The sequence below is a fragment of the Nannobrachium achirus genome (assembly GCF_963921795.1).
Source record: "Nannobrachium achirus genome assembly, chromosome: 5".
In the NCBI taxonomy this organism is placed as follows: domain Eukaryota; kingdom Metazoa; phylum Chordata; class Actinopteri; order Myctophiformes; family Myctophidae; genus Nannobrachium; species Nannobrachium achirus.
This window is the reverse complement of record NC_137814.1, coordinates 37,453,008-37,472,369: the sequence shown is the minus strand read 5'-3', so window position 1 is coordinate 37,472,369 and position 19,362 is coordinate 37,453,008. Positions and strand designations below refer to the sequence as shown.

At 43.3% G+C, this 19,362-nt stretch overlaps 1 protein-coding gene across 2 annotated transcripts in view; it reads left to right on the top strand.

Annotated features, from left to right (window-relative positions):
* Window positions 1–4,469: 4,469 nt before the first annotated feature.
* The window catches only part of rock1 (Rho-associated, coiled-coil containing protein kinase 1), a 47,088-nt gene continuing 32,195 nt past the window's right edge, over window positions 4,470–19,362 (top strand). For both annotated transcript variants that reach the window (XM_080726660.1, XM_080726659.1), the window contains exon 1: window positions 4,470–5,319. In XM_080726660.1, the coding sequence (XP_080582786.1) occupies window positions 5,227–5,319 (93 nt within the window). In that variant the 5' untranslated portion in view covers window positions 4,470–5,226. The remainder of the gene's footprint in view (window positions 5,320–19,362) is intronic.

The following is a 19,362-nucleotide window of genomic DNA, read 5'->3' as shown; positions in this document are numbered from 1 at the left end:
ATGCGTGCGTCCATGTATGTAGCCTGACGTGTATGGAGATAGTTCCATAGAAGTGTACTTTTTAAAAAATATATATATTTCAATGTAGCACTTTGAGATTTGTTTCAAATATAAAGTGTGTTATAAATAAAATGTATTATTATTATTATGTAGCCTGAGGAATGTGTAGCCTGAGGAATGTGTAGCCCGAGGAATGTGTAGCCTGAAGAATGTGTTCATGGGTTGTATTTGTAGTCCTACACCAGCCATTTTGAGGACCAACACAGGTGTTTTGATTAATGTTGAACATTGGTTCTATGCCAATCAGACACATTGAACACCTGTGTTGGTCCAATATGGCCTGTTTAGGACTACAAATGCAACCCATGAGTAGTACCACTGAGTGACCAGAGAGGGTGCTATCAGTCTAGCCTGAGCATCAACTGCAACACACACACACACACACACACACACACACACACACACACACACACACGCACGCACGCACGCACGCACGCACGCACGCACACACACACACACACACACACACACACACACACACACACACACACACACACACACACACACACACACACACACACATCACCCTCTTGTCTATGTTGACATGGCATGATGGCAATAAAGTTATTGAATCTTGAATCTTGAAATAAAGAATTATGCTGCATATGGGTATACTAGCAGTAGCAGAATGGGATATAGTCTCTCAAGAAACGTTGGTATTTCCTCTTCAACACGGGTGCTATTAATGATACATAAAATATCATATTGACAATAATAATACATAATGGAAAAAAGTAGCACACTCACAGGACAGGAGAGGAGCTCAATTGGCTTATCTTGAAAAGAATGAGCTCTATAGGGGCATTTTGAAAGGACTATAATTACCACTTTCTTTCTTTCTTTCTTTTCTTGATACTATTTTGTAATTTACTGTAGATTTCTAGCAATACATGCTATTGGGCATTGGGTCAGGGGAGACCCTGACCCTATATTGTTGTGCAATACTCTGTGAGGTGTAAGTTTATTTGCAGTGAAACATCACCCCTTTGGATCAAGCTGTGCTTGGCTATTCTTATCACCTTAAGAAAACACAGTTGATGAGGACATATAGGTTATAGTGTTGGTAACATGATCCTTTACAGTAGAGCTGCTAGTAAGTAGTAACATGTACTCGTTTACAGCTGTTAAAGGAGTAGTTCACCTCAAAACAATATTATTTTCTATCAATTAAACACCCCACAAAGCCTTGAATTGAAGGATTATTTTTTGTCGCATTCCTGAGCCAATAATTTGATGAACAGAGTCTCAGACTCAATTGAGACTCCTGCTGACCCGCCACCCATTCATCAAATTATTGACTCAGGAATGTGACAAAAACAAAAATATCTCCATCACTTCAAGGCTTCATGGGTGTCAAATCAGTGGTCCTCAACCTTTTCAGGCCGCGACCCCCAAAATAATCATATTTTAACTGGGGACCCCCTCCCTACAAGCAAAAGTTGAGGCATTACATTTTGTATAAAACAATTCTATTGTGAAAATAGCAGACCTATATGCTCACAAGTAGATCGGCTATTTTCCCAATTTCTGCCTCTAATATTTGACAATTTGGCCAATGTGGTATTAAAAAGATCTTAAAGGACAACTTTGTTTTTTTTACAACAAGGGTTCATATTTTAGATTGTAATTAGAGAAAAGAAAAAGTGAGTGTTAAAATGTTTTCATTTGCTTCACGTTTACCATGCTAAAATGTGGGGCATGCGTACGCATGGGCATGGGGGCATTGCGTACAAGAGGCTAAATATGTCTTTTTAGACACAATAAGCCAGCAGTTTCTTTATTGCTATTTACAGTAACACTTCTAGCCCCCATAAGTCACATCCAACCATGAAAGGTGGCGTTGTATCTTGGGAATGGGCTTATTCTGTGTAAAATGACATATTTAGCCACTTGTACGCATGCCCCCAACCACTGAAATAAGAATCTCTAAAACAATAGAAAGTAAATGAAATAATGTTAACATTCATCTTTTATATTCTTTAATTACAATCTAAAATATAAACCCTTGTTGTAAAAAACTAAAGTTGTCCTTTAAAATGTCACTTTAGAAATGAGCAGATACCGTCTATAAAATTTCAATTCAAAGGGCTTTATTGGCATGAGAAAACATACGTTTACATTGTCAAAGCAGAAGTGTACACAATACAATACAATACAATACAATACAATACAATACAATACAATACAATACAATACAATACAATCGGAACAAAATATGTACTGGTGAAAAGAGTACTGTAACAGTTTTCATGCATCAAGGTTACGTGCAGGCAGAGCAGGGATATATACAGTACAATGGTTGGGTTCCATTTGATATCCTTCTCCTATCACAGCAGCTCACGAATCTTGCTGCTGTGTTTGCACATTGTTTAACTTCACCCAGCAGGTATGGGAGTTTTTCATCATTGGTCATGTTTTCAAACTCTCCTTGGGTGGTTATGATCTGTGGGAAGTAATGTGTCTCTGATGTCTTGGTACAGTGGACAGGCAGTTGGGAAGTGTAGCTCAGTTTCCACTTCATTTTGTGTGCAGTGTGTGCAAAGTCTGTTTTCTCTATAGGGAGCCAGGTATGCCTAGGTCGTCCTTTCTCGATTGCAAGACTGTGCTCACTGAGTCTGTATCTAGTCAAGATTTGTCTTTGTTTTGGGTCGGTCACCTTGCTCAGGTATTAATTCTGCCACTGTGTATTCTCTGTTTAGGGCCAAACAGCATTCTAGTTTGCTCTGCTTTTGGGTTGCTTCTCTCCAATGTGTCAGGTATAGCTTTCTTTTTGCTGTTTTATAACACACACACACACACACACACACACACACACACACACACACACACACACACACACACACACACACACACACACACACACAGTTTTATCGACTGGTTGGCGAGCTGACTTTGGCGACTCGTCCAGCGAATATGGCGACTTTGAATTTTGGCGAGTCGACCTGATACACATGCAGTGCACACTGAGGGGTCTGTTACACACTGACCGCTCTGCTGTATTGGATTCATCCACTGGGGGTCCACCCTGTTCCCCAGGTTCTATGTTCCCCATTCTATGTTCCCCACTTCCCCCCAAAAAAGGTTCTGTTCCCCAGGTTCTATGTTCCCCACCCTCCCTCCCCACAAAAAGGTTCTATGTTCCCCACTCAGCCAAAAAAAAAAAGGATCTAATGTATGTTCCCCACCAAAAAAATAAATAAAAAGTATATGTTCCCAACTCAAATGCAGGAAATGGTGGGACATCTGGGTAGTGGGCACTAAGAACATGTGGGGAATCCTAATTTAGGCGCCCAGTTGCCCAGATGTCTCCACCCTTAAGTGCCCACTCGTCCCTATTGCCCAGATGTGCATGCATCATGACTTGATGACTATGACTATGTGTCCAGCTGTCCAGTCATAACAAGTATGGTGTCCAGATGTCCTTAGTCTCCCTGTCCCACTAGTATTCATAATGTCTCCCCATTATTGTGTTTTGAGTTGTTATTAATTATTAGAAATTAATATTTCCTGCATTTTTGGATGAGTGGGGAACATAGAAACTTTTTTAAGTTGAGTGGGGAACATATAACCTTTTTTTGTGGGTGTAAGTGGGGAACATAGAACCTGGGGAACATAGGTACGGTCCCATTCATGTTTATTACACTGTTACACATGCAGTGCACACTGAGGGGTTCCATGTTGCTCAAACTGACAGCTCTGCTGTAATGAAGTGTGTAACAGACCCCTCAGGGTGCACTGCATGTGTAACTCAAGTCTCCATCGCGTAACTAATCAATAGAAAAAAAGTATTTTTGGGGGTGAACTACTCCTTTAACATGAAAAAGGTTGATTGAAAACCATTGCTGTGGAGCTGTCAGGAATCCGCGGAGAAAAAATCTTGATTCCATCCATTCTGTGCTGTGCCTGTGTAACGGAGGTGATCCGACCCTCCCCACCCGGCTTCGAACCCGTTCTCGACTCTCTCCGCCACACCTGTGACAGTGTAACAGTGTAATAAAAGGTCAGTCAGTGTGTAACATAACATGTAACCTCAGTGTGCACTGTGTAACAGTGTAATAAACAGTGAATGAATTCATTTCAGCAGAGCTGTCAGTTTGTGTAACATGGAACCCCTCAGTGTGCACTGCATGTGTAACAGTGTAATAAACAGTGAATGAATCCAATACAGCTGTCAGTGTGTAACTGTAACATGGAACCCCTCAGTGTGCACTGCATGTGTAACAGTGTAATAAACAGTGAATGAATCCAGTACAGCAGAGCTGTCAGTCAGTGGATCAGCAACATGACTGTTGCGCTCACTAACAACTCCTTGCCTAGGCGCGCATGCGCAGTGCGTGACGTTTGGAAGTGGCTCCTCCGGGGTGTTTGAACAGGAAGGCGGACATGTTGGTCAGGCTGTGGGAGAGAAATCGGGCATCGTCTGTTTTCTTTTTTTTTCTCTTTCGAAAAATAACACAGCTCAAAAAAGCCTAGTTTATGTGTGTAGAATCTTGAAACCACCTCCCGGGCCTGTCACAACAGACCGAAGGTGACAATGTGAGGCGTGCAGCGGAAGGGCTGCCATTGAATGTTTTAAGGAGAGCCGTGTTTTAAAAAACTGTTCGAAATTTGTCAGAAGTTTTTTTCTCTCTCTCGCCACTTCTACTTTGCAGCTGTCAGACTCGTTTGTCTTTTTTTTTTTTTTGCAAGGGCCTGGCACAGATATGGACACGGGCCTGGACTAACCTCCTCGCCGCGGATCGAGCGTCGCCAGCCGAGGCTCTACTTCACTTTTCGTTACCTTTGCGTTTGGATGCGGCAACATTTTTGAAAGCCTCTTCGTTCTGTGCGGAGCGGCGGCATCCTGTGGAGGCTTCACTAATCTGTTACCGCATTTATCTCTCCTGCTGCTAAAGTTGTCTGCCACTCTGCGACTGACTGGGGAAACACAGCCTTTCTTTGGAAAATGTGGCTTTCGTGTGTTAAACGCAACTGTAAATGTCCTGTGGTTTGTCGGAATAAGAGAACGAACACGTATTTTCTTTGAAGTTTGGTCAAGAGTTCACACGAAGAAAGGGGGGACGTTCGGCTAGCTAGCTACCACCAACTGCTAAGCTAGCTAGCCTTCTGACTTCTGTCCGCTGCTCAGTTTTTTTTGGCCAACAGTGGAACTCAAACTGAACAAAAATGTCAGCCGGAGAAAGTTTGGAGGCTCGATTTGAGAAAATCGATGCCATGTTGAAGGACCCCAAGTCAGAAGTAAACACGGATTGCCTTTTGGTAAGTTTCTAGCCTGCTAGCTTCCTGGCTAAGTAGCTAGCCAACCAGACATTCAGGGTCAGACTATTCCTTGGAGCAGAAAAACATAGCGCCTGGGCGAGAGGAGACGGTCAAGTTGTGTTTCATTGCCACGGAGAAGTTTCTCTGGAGAAAATGTGTTTAGTGTGGCGGCTTAACACGTCGCCTGAGAGTTGAAAACAAAGCGCCTTTCTGTGCACTTTTACATCTAAAGGTTTAGTGAAAAGTTATCAGCAGTTGAGCCTCTTCTGTTTCCTCTTTCCCCTCCCATCCATGCTTATTAGTTGCAGCCCAAAATATTAGTTTGTAATGTAATGCAAAATGTATGGTTGACGTTTATTCTCCACGACAATGGATGCCAGCCACAGCCTCTACATACGTAGGGTCGTGATACTTGTATCGTCAGATAGAAAGACTTGGGAATTGAAGAGGCGGTGACCACCAGTTGAGAATGACGGCAGCTTTTGACAGACATCATCTGATCAACTAGGGAGTGATTTGGGGCAGCCAACCTTCAGAAATGGCATGAGTATTTGCGAGTACGAGGAGCCCCCAACCCTTTCCTTGGCCGAGTGAAACGTAAGGTTTTAGACTTGTGGGTGGGCTGTTTTGTCTAGCTTTTTGGTAGTCAGATTTTTAGTTGAAGTGATAGACTGACTGTGCCTAGTGGCTATGTTGTACCACCGCCTGCAAGCCTGTCGTAACCTGCAGACCTCTCCAGCTGCATCAGTACACCTGTTGCCTGTTCGCAGGAGTCTGTCCTGGCTGCTTCCTGTGTCTGTCTGTGACAACTCATGAAGTGAAGTGACTATTTTGTCTGGGGAGAGAAAGAAGACTGCTGCTTCCACGTGCTAAACCCAAGAGCAACACCTCCAGTTTTTATATTACGTGACACAATCAACGTCACTGGCACACTGTGCAGCCAGCGGATGCGAGGGGATGTTTTTATGAGCCAGGATTTGTTGATGATCATCATATAGCTCAGCAGAGGTAGTGGTGGCAAACTGGCAACAAATATTTTCACAGGCATTTTGGCTTCAGCAGATGTGACTCATGCAGTTCTCTGTACTGAGATGTTTGTGTAGATGAACCGAGCCAAAAAGCCACATGCAACACTATTGTGATTTGATGGAAGATTCTGGCCAGGATTTCCCGAGATTGTCTTTGGCATTTTGGGAATTTACTCTTTAAGTTGGAGCGCGGCATTGGTATTTAAACGGTCATGGAAGGACCAGTAATAGTTTTTGTAGGCTAAAGACTAAAGAGTGGTGAGTGGTGTCATCGTTATGAAATCAGTGTACACATTTAACGAAACAGATCCGTGCAATGGTTCCATTTGTTGTTACCTTTGTACACTCAAGTTAAATTAACACTCAGGATTAGGCTGTGTAGTTGTTCAGAGAGAAAGATCAGTGTGTTTTGGGGAGGAGGCTTTTCCTTTCGCCACACCCACCTCAGGAGTATGTTTAGTGTAGGCTGCTGTATGCAGTCTGCTCCTATTGACAAGAGAAGTTACCTTGCCTCTCTTAAGTTGTCCCACTCTGGAGAAAGGCAATTAAACTCACCTAAAAGTGCACACGCTCTGCATTTTAATGGCTAAAAGCTGTGGGGACTGTTCTGTCAGTAGCTATACACACACACAAGGGTGTTGTTCCTCTCTCTCCCCCCTCTGCAATCTCTCTGATCAATGAATGGAGGCCTTTTGCTGAGGCACTCTCCACCACCATGCAACTCCACCCACAGCTTAATAAAATTCCATGCTAATCAAATAACCTCTTGTCTTTGACTGGCCTGGAGTCCCCTGTGTGTCTCTAAGCCATTCTGCGCGTCTGGAGAGAGAGTTGAGACCAGGCAGGCAGCTCTGAGGTAGCTGGGTGTGGGCTTCGTTCTCTACCCATAAACCAAAATTATGTGGACTGAAGACTCATGTTTCTGAAGGCCTTGAATCGGGACATTTAACTCATAAAGCAGCCTCCAACATGTTTGACTATGAGTAATAGGTTCCATCAAAATGCACAATGCAAGCCTTTTAGGGCCCATGTTTCTGTACCTTACTCTGGGGTTGCTATTGCAGTGTAGGACTGGTGTTGTGGTGAATGCCTTTTTTCCCCCTCTCCAGAGAAGCCAGGCCTGCATTGCATGATGTTGACATTTTGGCCTGCACCTTCCCACTCTGCTCAAGGGTGGCCTATCAAGCGCTGTGTTCTAGCCCTGTCATCCTTATCTACTCCCCCCTAAATAATTTCTGCTGGAGAGAAGAGAGGGCCTTATCTGGTGTTGTGCTGCCCACCATCACTGTGCTCCAGGCAGGCTTCTGAGGGCCATTCTGAACAGGCAGAATTCCTGGCATTGTTATGGGAGAGGAGAGCTCACTGACATTAAAAGGGCTGCATATTGTGTATGTTTGTTTGTTTTTCTGCATGCCTCCAATTGCATGCTAACAACTGCTGCTTTTCAATTGTGCCCCTGACTGAAACATCCTTGAAAATGGGATTTGAAATGGTTGGCAACTTGGCCTAACATTTTGTTAAGGTACCAATCAAGTAATGAAAATGTTGTAATAGAATAGTTATTGCTACTAGTAGTGACTGGTATGCTGCTTGGTTCTTTTACGGTAGAGCCAATTCACCAGTTGGTGATGTGGAATGACTGAGATGATATGTTGGAACTTGTTGGGTGTGGGCTTTGGTCTTATTTGAAATATATGAGGGCTTCCTGGCATAGCCTTTGTTCTTCCACCTTGACACTTGGGGCGCATTAGCCCCACTATGTTTTGATCTCTTTCATCTCTTATTTGAACTTTTAATCTGTGATAATGCTAATCACAGGAAATAACTAGGCTTTTAGGCTGTAGTAGATTGGTTTTCAGACTGTGATTATTGTGAGAATTAGGGATTTTCTTATCCAGAATGACTTTGAATACAGGCAGTGGTGGATAAATCCTAAATGTAATGTATATTATTCAACTTAAGTAGCCAGCTTGTGTTGGTGGAACAGGCCTTCTCTAGGTCTAGGATTATGATATTCAAAATTGAATGTATATTAAGTTTAATGTGTGAAATTCACAAATTTCCCAACACAAGTAACGTTTATACCCACGGAATACACTGGAGTGTTGGAAGGAATGTTAATGGGTGTGACATTTCTTAAAGTTGTCACCTGGCATTAGTCAGTGAATGAATTGGATGCAAGCGGAGGATTGTTGCTAATCGTATCATTGCTTCATGTAGAGCTGTGGAAAATTATTCTTTCTAATGCATTGCAATGTGGAATGAAGTAATCAAGTCATTCAAGTGTCCTTTGTTTAAGCTTTTTTAAGCTTTTTTGGACATCGGCGCTTATTGGGCAAAATTCATTTAAAATGTGAACAAACATTCAACAACAAGGGTGGGGTGGAGGGGATGTCAATATTGAGTTGAGGAATGAATGAGTCGTGAGCTACTCACTTGGCTTGTATGGCTTCTAATCTGTTAAAGGGCAATTCCAGGCTAAAACATATGCCCCCCTTTATTTGCCTTTTATCATGATTCTTCCTACCTGGTTTGGTGGATTTGGATTTCTGTTATTGTCGCCCCTCTTCAGAGAACTCCCGATTCGTCCCGATCCCTCCTCACAGTGAAAATGCGGTTAAATATACACAGACAAAAGCACTACTTTTTGTTGTTCCAAAGTTACTTCTTCATGAATCATCTTTTTATAGTTCCAAGAGACAAATCGACGTGCTGTTAGATCCACCACTTGCATTACTAGATGAGAAGACGGCTGTGTTTACTTTCCAGACTTACGCTTCTAGCGTAGTAAGCTTCTAGAATACCTTTAGTTACGTAGATGCGTAAGTTACGCTAAAAGCGTAGTAAGCGGAAATGGGCACGTACCTTTTAGGCGAAGCCCGAACTGGCGAAGTGGGGAAATGTCCGATACCGTAGCGATCTGGCGAACGTCTTCTGGACAGGGCGTTTATCGTGCGCTTGCCCAGGCCTTACGGCCTGGGCATAAATATAACGATTGCATTCACCACGGCTTCGTAACTCGCGCGGCGCTCCGCCGGCCGCGCGGCCCTGGCCCGCTCTTCGCGGCCACTCGCGCCTGCGGCGCTCGGGGGCGAAGAGCAGGACCAAGGTCCGCTGGCCTTCGCGCCGCTTGCAGTGTCGTGGACAATCGATTCGCCAGATCGCTACGGTAGGAGACAAATCCCCACTTCGCCAGTTCGGGCTTCGCCAGAACAGGACTTTCCCGCGGAAATCGCCTAAGCTCTCTGGAAAGTAAACAGAGCCGTCTTCTCATCAAGTACTGTACTGCAAGTGGTGGATCTAAAAGCACGTCGATTCGTCTCTTGGAACTATAAAAAGACGATTCACGAAGAAAAAAGTAACTTTGGAAACGACAAAAATGTGCGCTTTTGTCTGTGTATATTTAGCCACATTTTCGCTGTGAGGAGGGGTCGGGATGACTCGGGAGATCTCTGAAGAGGGGTGACAATAATAGAAATCCACCAAACCAGGTAGGAAGAATCATGATAAAAGGCAAATAAAGGGGGGCATATGTTTTAGCCTGGAATTGCCCTTTAACAAGACATATCGACCAAAATGTAACCTGACATGAGTAAGTTGCAGCCTTAGAATTTTAATTAAAGCAAAAAATAACTAAATAAAAATATGTATAATCTTGCATTACATGAAAACAGCAAGCTGCGATACGAGTATGACTAGGGTTGTGTCAATGGACATTGGACAATGACGGATTGCCATCGGCAATGGTTGAGAGACCATCGTGATTGTTTACATGATGTTTAAAAATCAGTCTTGCCTGTCGGCAATGGGTGGGCCAGAACCATCCAGCAGCAACAATAACTGGCCCGGTAGATTCATTTAGCAGATTATTCAGTATAATGATGATGAATAAGATGCTGTGCATTGTCCTCTAGCTGTGGAGATATGATTGACTGTGCCAAGTTTCAGTATTCCACTGGTCTCTGTGATAATACCAGGATGATCTTATGGCTACTTTCTCTGTTTCTCCTCAATCTCCTGTGGTATCTTTACAGTTCTTATGTTGTAGTTAGTGTGGTTGTCCAGACTATAGTACTTGTCCGACCTTCTGCCATCCATATTTCTTTCCTTCCAGATAAATGTTATTTTGATGATCAGGGCTCTCCATATATGGGCATAAAAGGGAGTAAGGGACAAGGACGGGATTCATTTGCAAGTGTGACTTGCGTCATGGCAATCACACTTGCAATTTCCCACTCCCAGAATTGCATCTTTCTTGTTATCTGTATACCAGATAAGTAACGATGTGACGTCATGCTATGACGTCTCTAGTGCCAACTGCCAAGCTTGACGAAAATAAATTGTTACGGGCCAAAGTGAACTACTTTAATGTTACATCTTGAGATTGACATTGCATCATTTATCCCTCTTGGCTGTCAAAATGGGGTCTAATAACAGTGTGACGACTTGGTGGTTCTCAGGCTTTTTGTGACCAGTCGTGATGTCAGTACTATGAGGTCAATCAACTCCACATTTGGGAAATGTTTCATCAGATTCTGACCTCCATTGAGAAAAACAGAAAAGATTTGGATGAATGAGGTGGTGTACTTTGTTATGGAAACCCATTTCTCATCTTGCAGACCTCCACACACACGCACACACGCCTACACTCTAGACAAAAGCTAGACAGATAGCATTCTGCTGTGCCACACCATAAAATGCAGAATGGTTTGATGATTCATTATTACTGTCGAAATGTTTGTGTTATCATCGAGACTATAATAATCTTAGTCATTCTATTTTGTATTTTGTAGTCATGGATAACATTGTACAATGTGGTGATAAGAGCACCACAATTAGCCTTCACATATTCATAAATCTAATATATTATAACCAAAGTAGTCATAATCATTAACTTGGCCAGATTGTTCAATTCACGAAAGGGTGTGTATTGTGTAAAGCCTTGATTTGTGCAGATCGCAGGTGAACAGGTGGGATTCATCATAGGGCTGACCCCAAAAAATCGAATATTTGAAGCTTTGTTCGATGGCACAGGCTTCGAACTTGAAAAAGAAAATTGAATAATCGGACGTTTTTCCTTTGGGGGGGCGGCGGCCGCGGGCCTTAACTTGCGCCTCACTCCACTCCAGTTGCAGCGTCAACTCCTCCTCACATACGTGTTAACATTAACAACAAGCCGAAAACAACAAGAAAAAAACTATAGAAAAGGCAGCGCGCTCGCCGCGCTGTCACAGATAAAGCCCCGGACACCAATGTCTGAGTAACAGGTAACATCCATGCAGTCTTCCACACGCTGAGAGCGGGATGAGTTCTTACCGACAGAGACACAAGCTTTCATCAGGAAACAAACAGCGAAAATTAGATTTTCCATAACAGACCTCGTCACCCGTCGATCCCGTTTTAAAGAGAAAATGCTTGCTATGTTTACATGGTGTTGTCGATGACAAGTTTATAGCCGATCTGCAAGCTCAAAACGTGTCGTGTCCGCCGAGTTGTGTGACTGAGTTTTCGGTTGATGGGTGGAACTTTAAATCAGCCGTCTTTTTTACACACATCTACTATTACATTAGCGAATTAATCTGTTATAGGGCTCACGACGCATTACATTACAGACATGTGATTCTATTCTTATAGAAACCATATGTATCATATTGTTCTTCTTCTTCCTTGTTGTATTGTTGTTTTTAATTTGCAAATAGGGAACTTTATTATGGGGAAAACGGATGTGTTTTCCCTATTTTAATTGGGTAAAATAGCACATTTTATAATAACACATTTTCTTAACGGTTATCTCAGGCTACGTCGCAACGCAATGGGCGACGCTCCATATGAGGACAGTTTTCCGCACGTCATCGCCGTCGGAACGCTCGCTCGCGGGCGGTGAGGATGAGCTGTCAGTCTCCTTAATTAACTAGCTAAAGCACAAATCTGCATGTCATTGGCGGGTGCAAATTGTGTTCCATGCTTGTAGGGCTCTCTACAGGATGCATGCCCTCATTCTAGTGACCTTTGCCTTTAATGGACAGACTTACCCCACCTGTAAGGTGTTGCCTGCACTGATAACACAGCCTGACAGCGAGAGGTTATTGCAAATGCATATGAATCCCTGTGTTATCACTTGATGTAATCATGAAATAGGATTTGTTGGACCATGACAGTTCTATAAGGATATGCATAACATCTCTAGGGCCTTACTACACCTTATACTGTATGCTTTGTAAACTAACGTACACGTCTAGGTCAAATGAAACCACCTGCCTCTTTTTTTAAGTAGGCTAATCACTTCCTATAGGGCAGCAATGGCTGAGATGATCATTTCCGTTCTACACATATTTGTTGTGGTTTTTTCGGCACTGGGTCCATCCCTATTGTCAGCCCTGCCTGTTGTAAACTGCTTTCCTCAGCTATTCGGTTAAGGGAACAACAATGGGCAGGGCTATTTGTAAATCTGCATTTCCCCCAACTGACTGATCATTAGCAGGAATGCAGTCTAAAATGATCTAGTCTTAACCACATGAAACCTAGTGTCCCTATTTTGGGGGCAAAGATTCGCTCACAACGCGTCGCAACGCGTTGTGAGCTTTTAGATCGGCTATTTTTTGGCAAAAACATTTGATAGAGTGAAAAAAGACTATAAAGTATGTATATTACCAGTAAGACTCCCTAATCGGGAGATAAGCGACCGTTGGTCGCTTATCTCCACAAATAGGCCAAAAGTTTGTTTTACCAATTATCAAGACATACGGGCAGTTGACAGTTTGCCATGGTTACTCATTGAAGTTGAATCTCCATATATGGAGACATAAGTTGCTCATACCATAGCAACCATGTTTTTTACAGGGCCTGGGATTGATGACATCAGAAATCTCCATATATGGGCATGAAAGGGATTTTGTTTCTGGAAATATGTCTGTGGGGTGCCACATTTGGAATAAAACACTTACATCACACATCTGGATATCCATACAGCCCATCTAGTTTGCCTGTGTCCATTTATGCCCATATATCTGATGACATTGGGACAATGATCTCCATATATGGGCATAAAACTTATGTTAATTAGTAAAGCCTGGGGATCTCCATATATGGGCATGAGGGGTACCCTAAAAGGGCATCATCTGGGAATAGCAAATATAGTTATCCTAGAAAGTGAAAATCTTACATCAAAGGCCATAACTACCTACCTACCACCATACTGCATTCCTCATTAAACTACCTACCAGTAAGATGCCTATAGGGAGAAAAGCAAAGGGCGAGGTTGCACCATTTCTTGGTCTTCTGGCCAGTGATGTATATCGGACCATTTAACCATATATGGAGACATCTGGTACCCAAAGATATTCACAGATATGGGCTTAATATTGATGACATAAGGGATCTCCATATATGGGCGTAAAAGGGATTTGGTTCCCCTGGCATCACAGGGATCTCCATATATGGGCATAAAATGGATTTGGTTACCCTGGCAACACGGGGATCTCCATATCTCCATATATGGGCATAAAAGGGATTTGGTTCCCCTGGCATCACAGGGATCTCCATATATGGGCATAAAAGGGATTTGGTTCCCCTGACATTACAGTGATGTCAGTGGCTGGTTCTACAGAGGGGATCTCCATTTATGGGCATAAAAGGGAATGTATGTATGATGATGTCAGATATCATAGACGTCATAGGACTTTCACATAACGAATAACTGAGTAAGCATGTAAACCCGTAAAATCTATATTTGGGCATGGCTGATTTATGACCTCATCATGATGACACGAGCAAACACAGCTGAATTGTATAAATGATCAGTGCAGAAACCAACAGAAGTATTTGACCAAGACTCTTCGATTTAAACATCAACAAAGGTGTGACGTTTGTTGATGGTCACAAAGGTGTGACGGACGGACGGACGGACGGACGGACGGACGGCCGGTGGAGGTTTTCATAGTAAACTGCTCCCTGACGGTCGCAATAACTACCTTTTACCAATTATAGAGGGTTTAAGTGGTACCGGATATGCAGCTCTGCAAATAAAAGGTGAATTGATCCCAGTGCATGATGGAGGACGATATCACGATAAATTAAATCTCCACGATACGATTATCGTGAGTGTTTTTTATCACGATAAACGATAATATTGCGTATCGTCCCATCCCCCCCTCCTCCTCCCATCTTTTACTTACAAGGCTGAAGGCCTAGTTCTATTGTCCACTTACAGAGGAATCTGCACCCAATGGCTAGTGGAGTTGGTGGAAAAGTGAGTTGAGATCCCGGGTCAATGTTTAATAAGTTGGTTATTTGTGGTTGAGGTCACAAGTGCTGGTGGAGGCAAGGCATGATCGTTTTGCTTGAGAGTCCAAGACTCGGTCATTAGAATCACGTGAACGCTCTCTTCTGTAGGAATTGTATTTTGACATGAAAGCCTTTATGACAGTGAGTCTCTCTCACTGGGGCCTCATAAGGAAATGGAATGCCCTTGTTTTGCCATGCCTGGGTTCACTGTCACTGCCACTTATCTAGTGGGGTTGTTAGATATGCAGTCTTTGTAGGTAAGTGGGATTTCCTCATTTTCCTGTCAGTAGATATTATGCACTGCAGGGGTGTGCATGTGTAAATAAGGGGATTGGGTTTTTATTATATTTAGATTCCTATCAAGGCCTAGTTCATATCCTTATGCAGTATTTTGGACGAGGAACCAAGGTGTAATTTGTGTGTTTTTAAATAGCATCTTTTAGCAGATCAGCACTCAGCAGTTCTGTTGTATATATTTGGAACGAGGGCTGGCTGCCTTTGCATGGGAAACTGAGGATGCCGGCCTGCGCAATTGTTCAGATGTGGAAGGCATTATTGTCTTGAAGAGGTGTCGGAAAGGGGAAGTGAGAGGCACAGTATTTGACTCAGGCCAGTCTGTATGCCTTCTGCTGGCACAGAGTGCAGGAAGATGTGGCTGGGTTGCCCATGGAAATTTTAACTCCCAAGTTTAATGTCTGGAAAAAGAGAGTTGTGTGTGTGTGTGTGTGTGTGTGTAGTTCTCTCCCCTTAAGCTTAAAGAAATGCTTGCCATGTGTAATGTCAACCGCTGGGCCACTGTGTGTTCTGTATCGCTCTAACATTGCCATTAACGGGCAAGTGATGAAAACGTTTTTCATATCATTACCCAGTAATCCCGTAGATGTGTCACCATGCCATCTTCCCTGGAGCAGCATCAGCAGAAATAGGATAAAGAGAAGTCCTGCTAGCTCCTGTTTGTTTTCTTAGAAATGTTCCCAAGACTGCCACATATGATTTGTAGAAGTCCCAGGCCAGAGTGCTTGAATTGAAACATTGCGCCCCTGGGCCTGTTACCACCCTGCGCGCTGAAGGAGCTGAAGCATGATTAATCTGGGCCTGTACCGCCATATGCAGTAATAAAGCAGCTGAAGCATGATTTATCTGGGTCTGTAGTACCACACTATGCAGTGACAGAGCTAAAGCATGATGTACGTAGTAGGCCTGTGCCACCAGCGTGTATCAAAACAGCAACCCGGTATCGCCAGTGGAAGCTTGTGATTGGCTGAACCGGAGTTAGGGAGCGCTCCGTTGTGTTCGCCTGGACCGCGCGGAGGTGACGAAATTCGGGAAGATGAAGATTTACTATTCTGTCCATAACGGCAGACGGCACATAAGCCAGTAACGGCGCTGAGTCGGCTCATGCGACCGTCGCAGACTCGCAACGCTCGACTATGCGATGTTTCATAACATATATAATCATAATATATATTATATATTTCTATATTTATAAGGTCAAGTATTAGAGTTAATAATCTGGACTAATTAAGAACCATTATCATAGTTATAATAGGCCTACATTTACAGTAGTTTAGGCATTTTGGTTTGATAAAGGTTGTGGGCAGAACAATTTGTCCTTGTTTGTTATTTGACTATTTTTACACTTCATAGTGAATTAGTGATTATAATAAATAGCCTGTGTCATGATTGCTAGATCAGATTGTGTTTATAATATAACGCCGGCGTGCCTCCGTTATCTTCACCGAAAACAAGCGCTCCCCCTTGTTCCATTGTCGAAACCGGGGTGCTGTTTTGATTCACGCGTGCCACCATATGCAGTGACAGAGCTAAAGCATGATGTACATAGTAGGCCTGTGCCACCATATGCAGTGAGGGAACTGAAGCAGGATTTAACTGGACCTACTAGTAGTTACCACCCTCTTATTCAATGAAGTAGCTGAAGCATGACTTATCTGGACCTACTAGTTATTGCCAGACCCATGAAATGGGTAGGCCTACATAAGCAAATGTCTGTCCGGGTTTTCTATATAAAGGGTATATATGATGATGACATGATGATGACATGCCTACAAAAGGCATGATGTCATAAATGATGATGACAGACAGGGGGTCTGGCACAACCAGGTTGACCTGGTCTAGTTAGTAGTTACCACCCTCTTATTCAATGAAGTAGCTGAAGCATGACTTATCTGGACCTACTAGTTATTAGTAGTTACCACCCTCCTATTCAATGAAGTATAGCTGAAGCATGACTTATCTGGACCTACTAGTTATTAGTAGTTACCACCCTCCTATTCAATGAAGTAGCTGAAGCATGACTTATCTGGACCTACTAGTTATTAGTAGTTACCACCCTCCTATTCAATGAAGTAGCTGAAGCATGACTTATCTGGACCTACTAGTTATTAGTAGTTACCACCCTCCTATTCAATGAAGGAGATGAAGCATGGTTTATCTCTGCAGCGATTAAAGCCATGTATCATTACATAATGATAAACAGACCTGGGACTAATAGACTGGTTTGTCTGTACCTGTCTCAGTCTGTATACATCCCTTCCCTTGCTTGTAGGCCCCCTTTACGCCATGGCGTAAAAAAGTGCGGACCAATCAGCCGAAGTAGAAGAAGAAGAACACGGCAAGCAAGAATCGTTGTGTCTGTGAATAAAGGTTGCACGACGAAAATAGAAATTGTAATCGCGGTCTAAATGCCTAATTAAAGGAGGCCATAGTGCAGCATATCGTTGTTGTCGGGTGGAAACCTTAAATGTCCAAACCGTTCGTTTTGCATTTATCATTTTAAAAATGATTTAAACTAGTGAAAACAGCCGATCTACAAGCACACAACGCCTCGCGCCGCGAGGCGTTGTGTGCTTGTAGATCTGCTGTTTTCACTACTTTTGTGCGACGGCCTTGTATGATGAAGCAGAGCTTTACTTTGCGAAAGAACGTACAAATTTGAAACTTGGAGATACGAGATTTCCACCCGACAACGACGATATGCTATCTGAAAAGCAGTTGGAATACTGATGTTGAGTGCTGTGATGTGTTTGCCTGTAAAAATGCTGTGATGTGTTGTCTGTCATCTTTGTTTTGGTTATCTTCTGGGAGACTACGTCCATGTGTAGTGAAACCCCCCCACCTCCACCCACACACACACACACACACACACACACACACACACACACACACATGCTCCCGGCCCGCCTCTTTTTGTTTTGTTTGCTCCTGGATCAGAGGAAAAGAAAACACTGGGTGCTATTGCTGAGTGTTTTAAAAGTTATTTCTTTCATATTTTCCTACTGTGTATTTTGTATCCTGGAGTGATTTCACCCAGGGCTTTTACCATCCTGTGGGCTTAGGTTCCTAGCATGTCTGTCTTTAGGGTTTTCTAGTTTTTACCTTCATTTGTTGAAGAACATCCTACCTCTCTGTCGGTCTGTCCACAATAATGTTAAGCACGACTCAAGTGCTGATTTGAAAATAAAGCTCAGTATGCGACTTTGTACTTGGGATGGATATTTTTCCCCCCTCTCCTTCACTTTTTGTTGAGAACTTGTTTGGCCGCATACTTAAAATAGCTCTCTGACGTGTACAGTCCTGTTAAGGAATGTTACTGCGGCTGTCCAGAGTTCTCTGCGGCAGGAAGTTATGCAAACGTGCATTGCTGAGCACAGAGCTGTGTGATTAGGGTCCTGGAGGACTCGGTTCCTCAGCTTTTTTTTCCTTTTCCACAGCGCAGGCTGCCTAGTTACTGTATGGTCAAAAGGCTCCATTTTTCCACTGCCTCTCCATACCCTGCCTTGTGTAAGAGTCCCTTATTGCTGCCCCCCCTTCACTCCACTTTCACTGCTGTGACAGAGGTGAGGTACATGGCAGGCTTCCGCTTGATACATGATTGTTGAAGAATCCACTGTTGACACATGCTTTGTCTTTACTCTATACCTCCGAATTCTTTCTTAATTTTTGCATTCTGTCCCTCTCAACATCTAGATTCTAGATCGCCTGCCTTCGCCCTTCCCAGTTCCCATCCACTTTCTTCTCCTCCCATTCTTCTTCCTCTCTCTGTCCATCCTGCCTTTCCTCCCACTTTCCCTCCCTCCCCTCCATCCCTGAGGCATTTTCTTTTTTCATGTATTCCTAGGGGGGGTGGGGGGTGTTTCCATGGCCCTGACCTCCACTGTGCTGCAGGAGCCACAGAGTTTAAGAGGATTCCTCGACTTGACTGAGCTGCTGATTCACTGTGTGTCTGTGTGTCATCATTGTTTTGCTCAGAGGTGCAGAATGACACTGTCTCATTACTTGGCAAGGGCTTCCCTCTGTGTTCAGGTATTCCAGGATTGGTCCTCTGAATATGTGCATTCATACAGATGACTTGTTAATAGTCTTCTCAATCTTAAAATTCCTCTCCTAATTAATTTTGAACAATGACAGTGGTTTTGGCAGAAATGTTCCTTGGTTAGTTAGGCACATCTTATCCTTATGATTTTGTACAAATGTCTCATCTGCATAGTTTGCCCACACCTGCAGGGTTTGCCCACATCTCTGCAGGGTTTGCCCATATCTCTGCAGGGTTTGCCCACACCAACTAGAGCAGTGGTTCTCAACCTGTGGGTCGGGACCCCCAGGGGTGGTCCCCAGATGATTAACTTAATGTGCAACATTGTTTTCTCACTCAACAGTAAACAACCAACATAAATTAAACCAATAAAAATGTATAGAGGGTATCTGCACATTT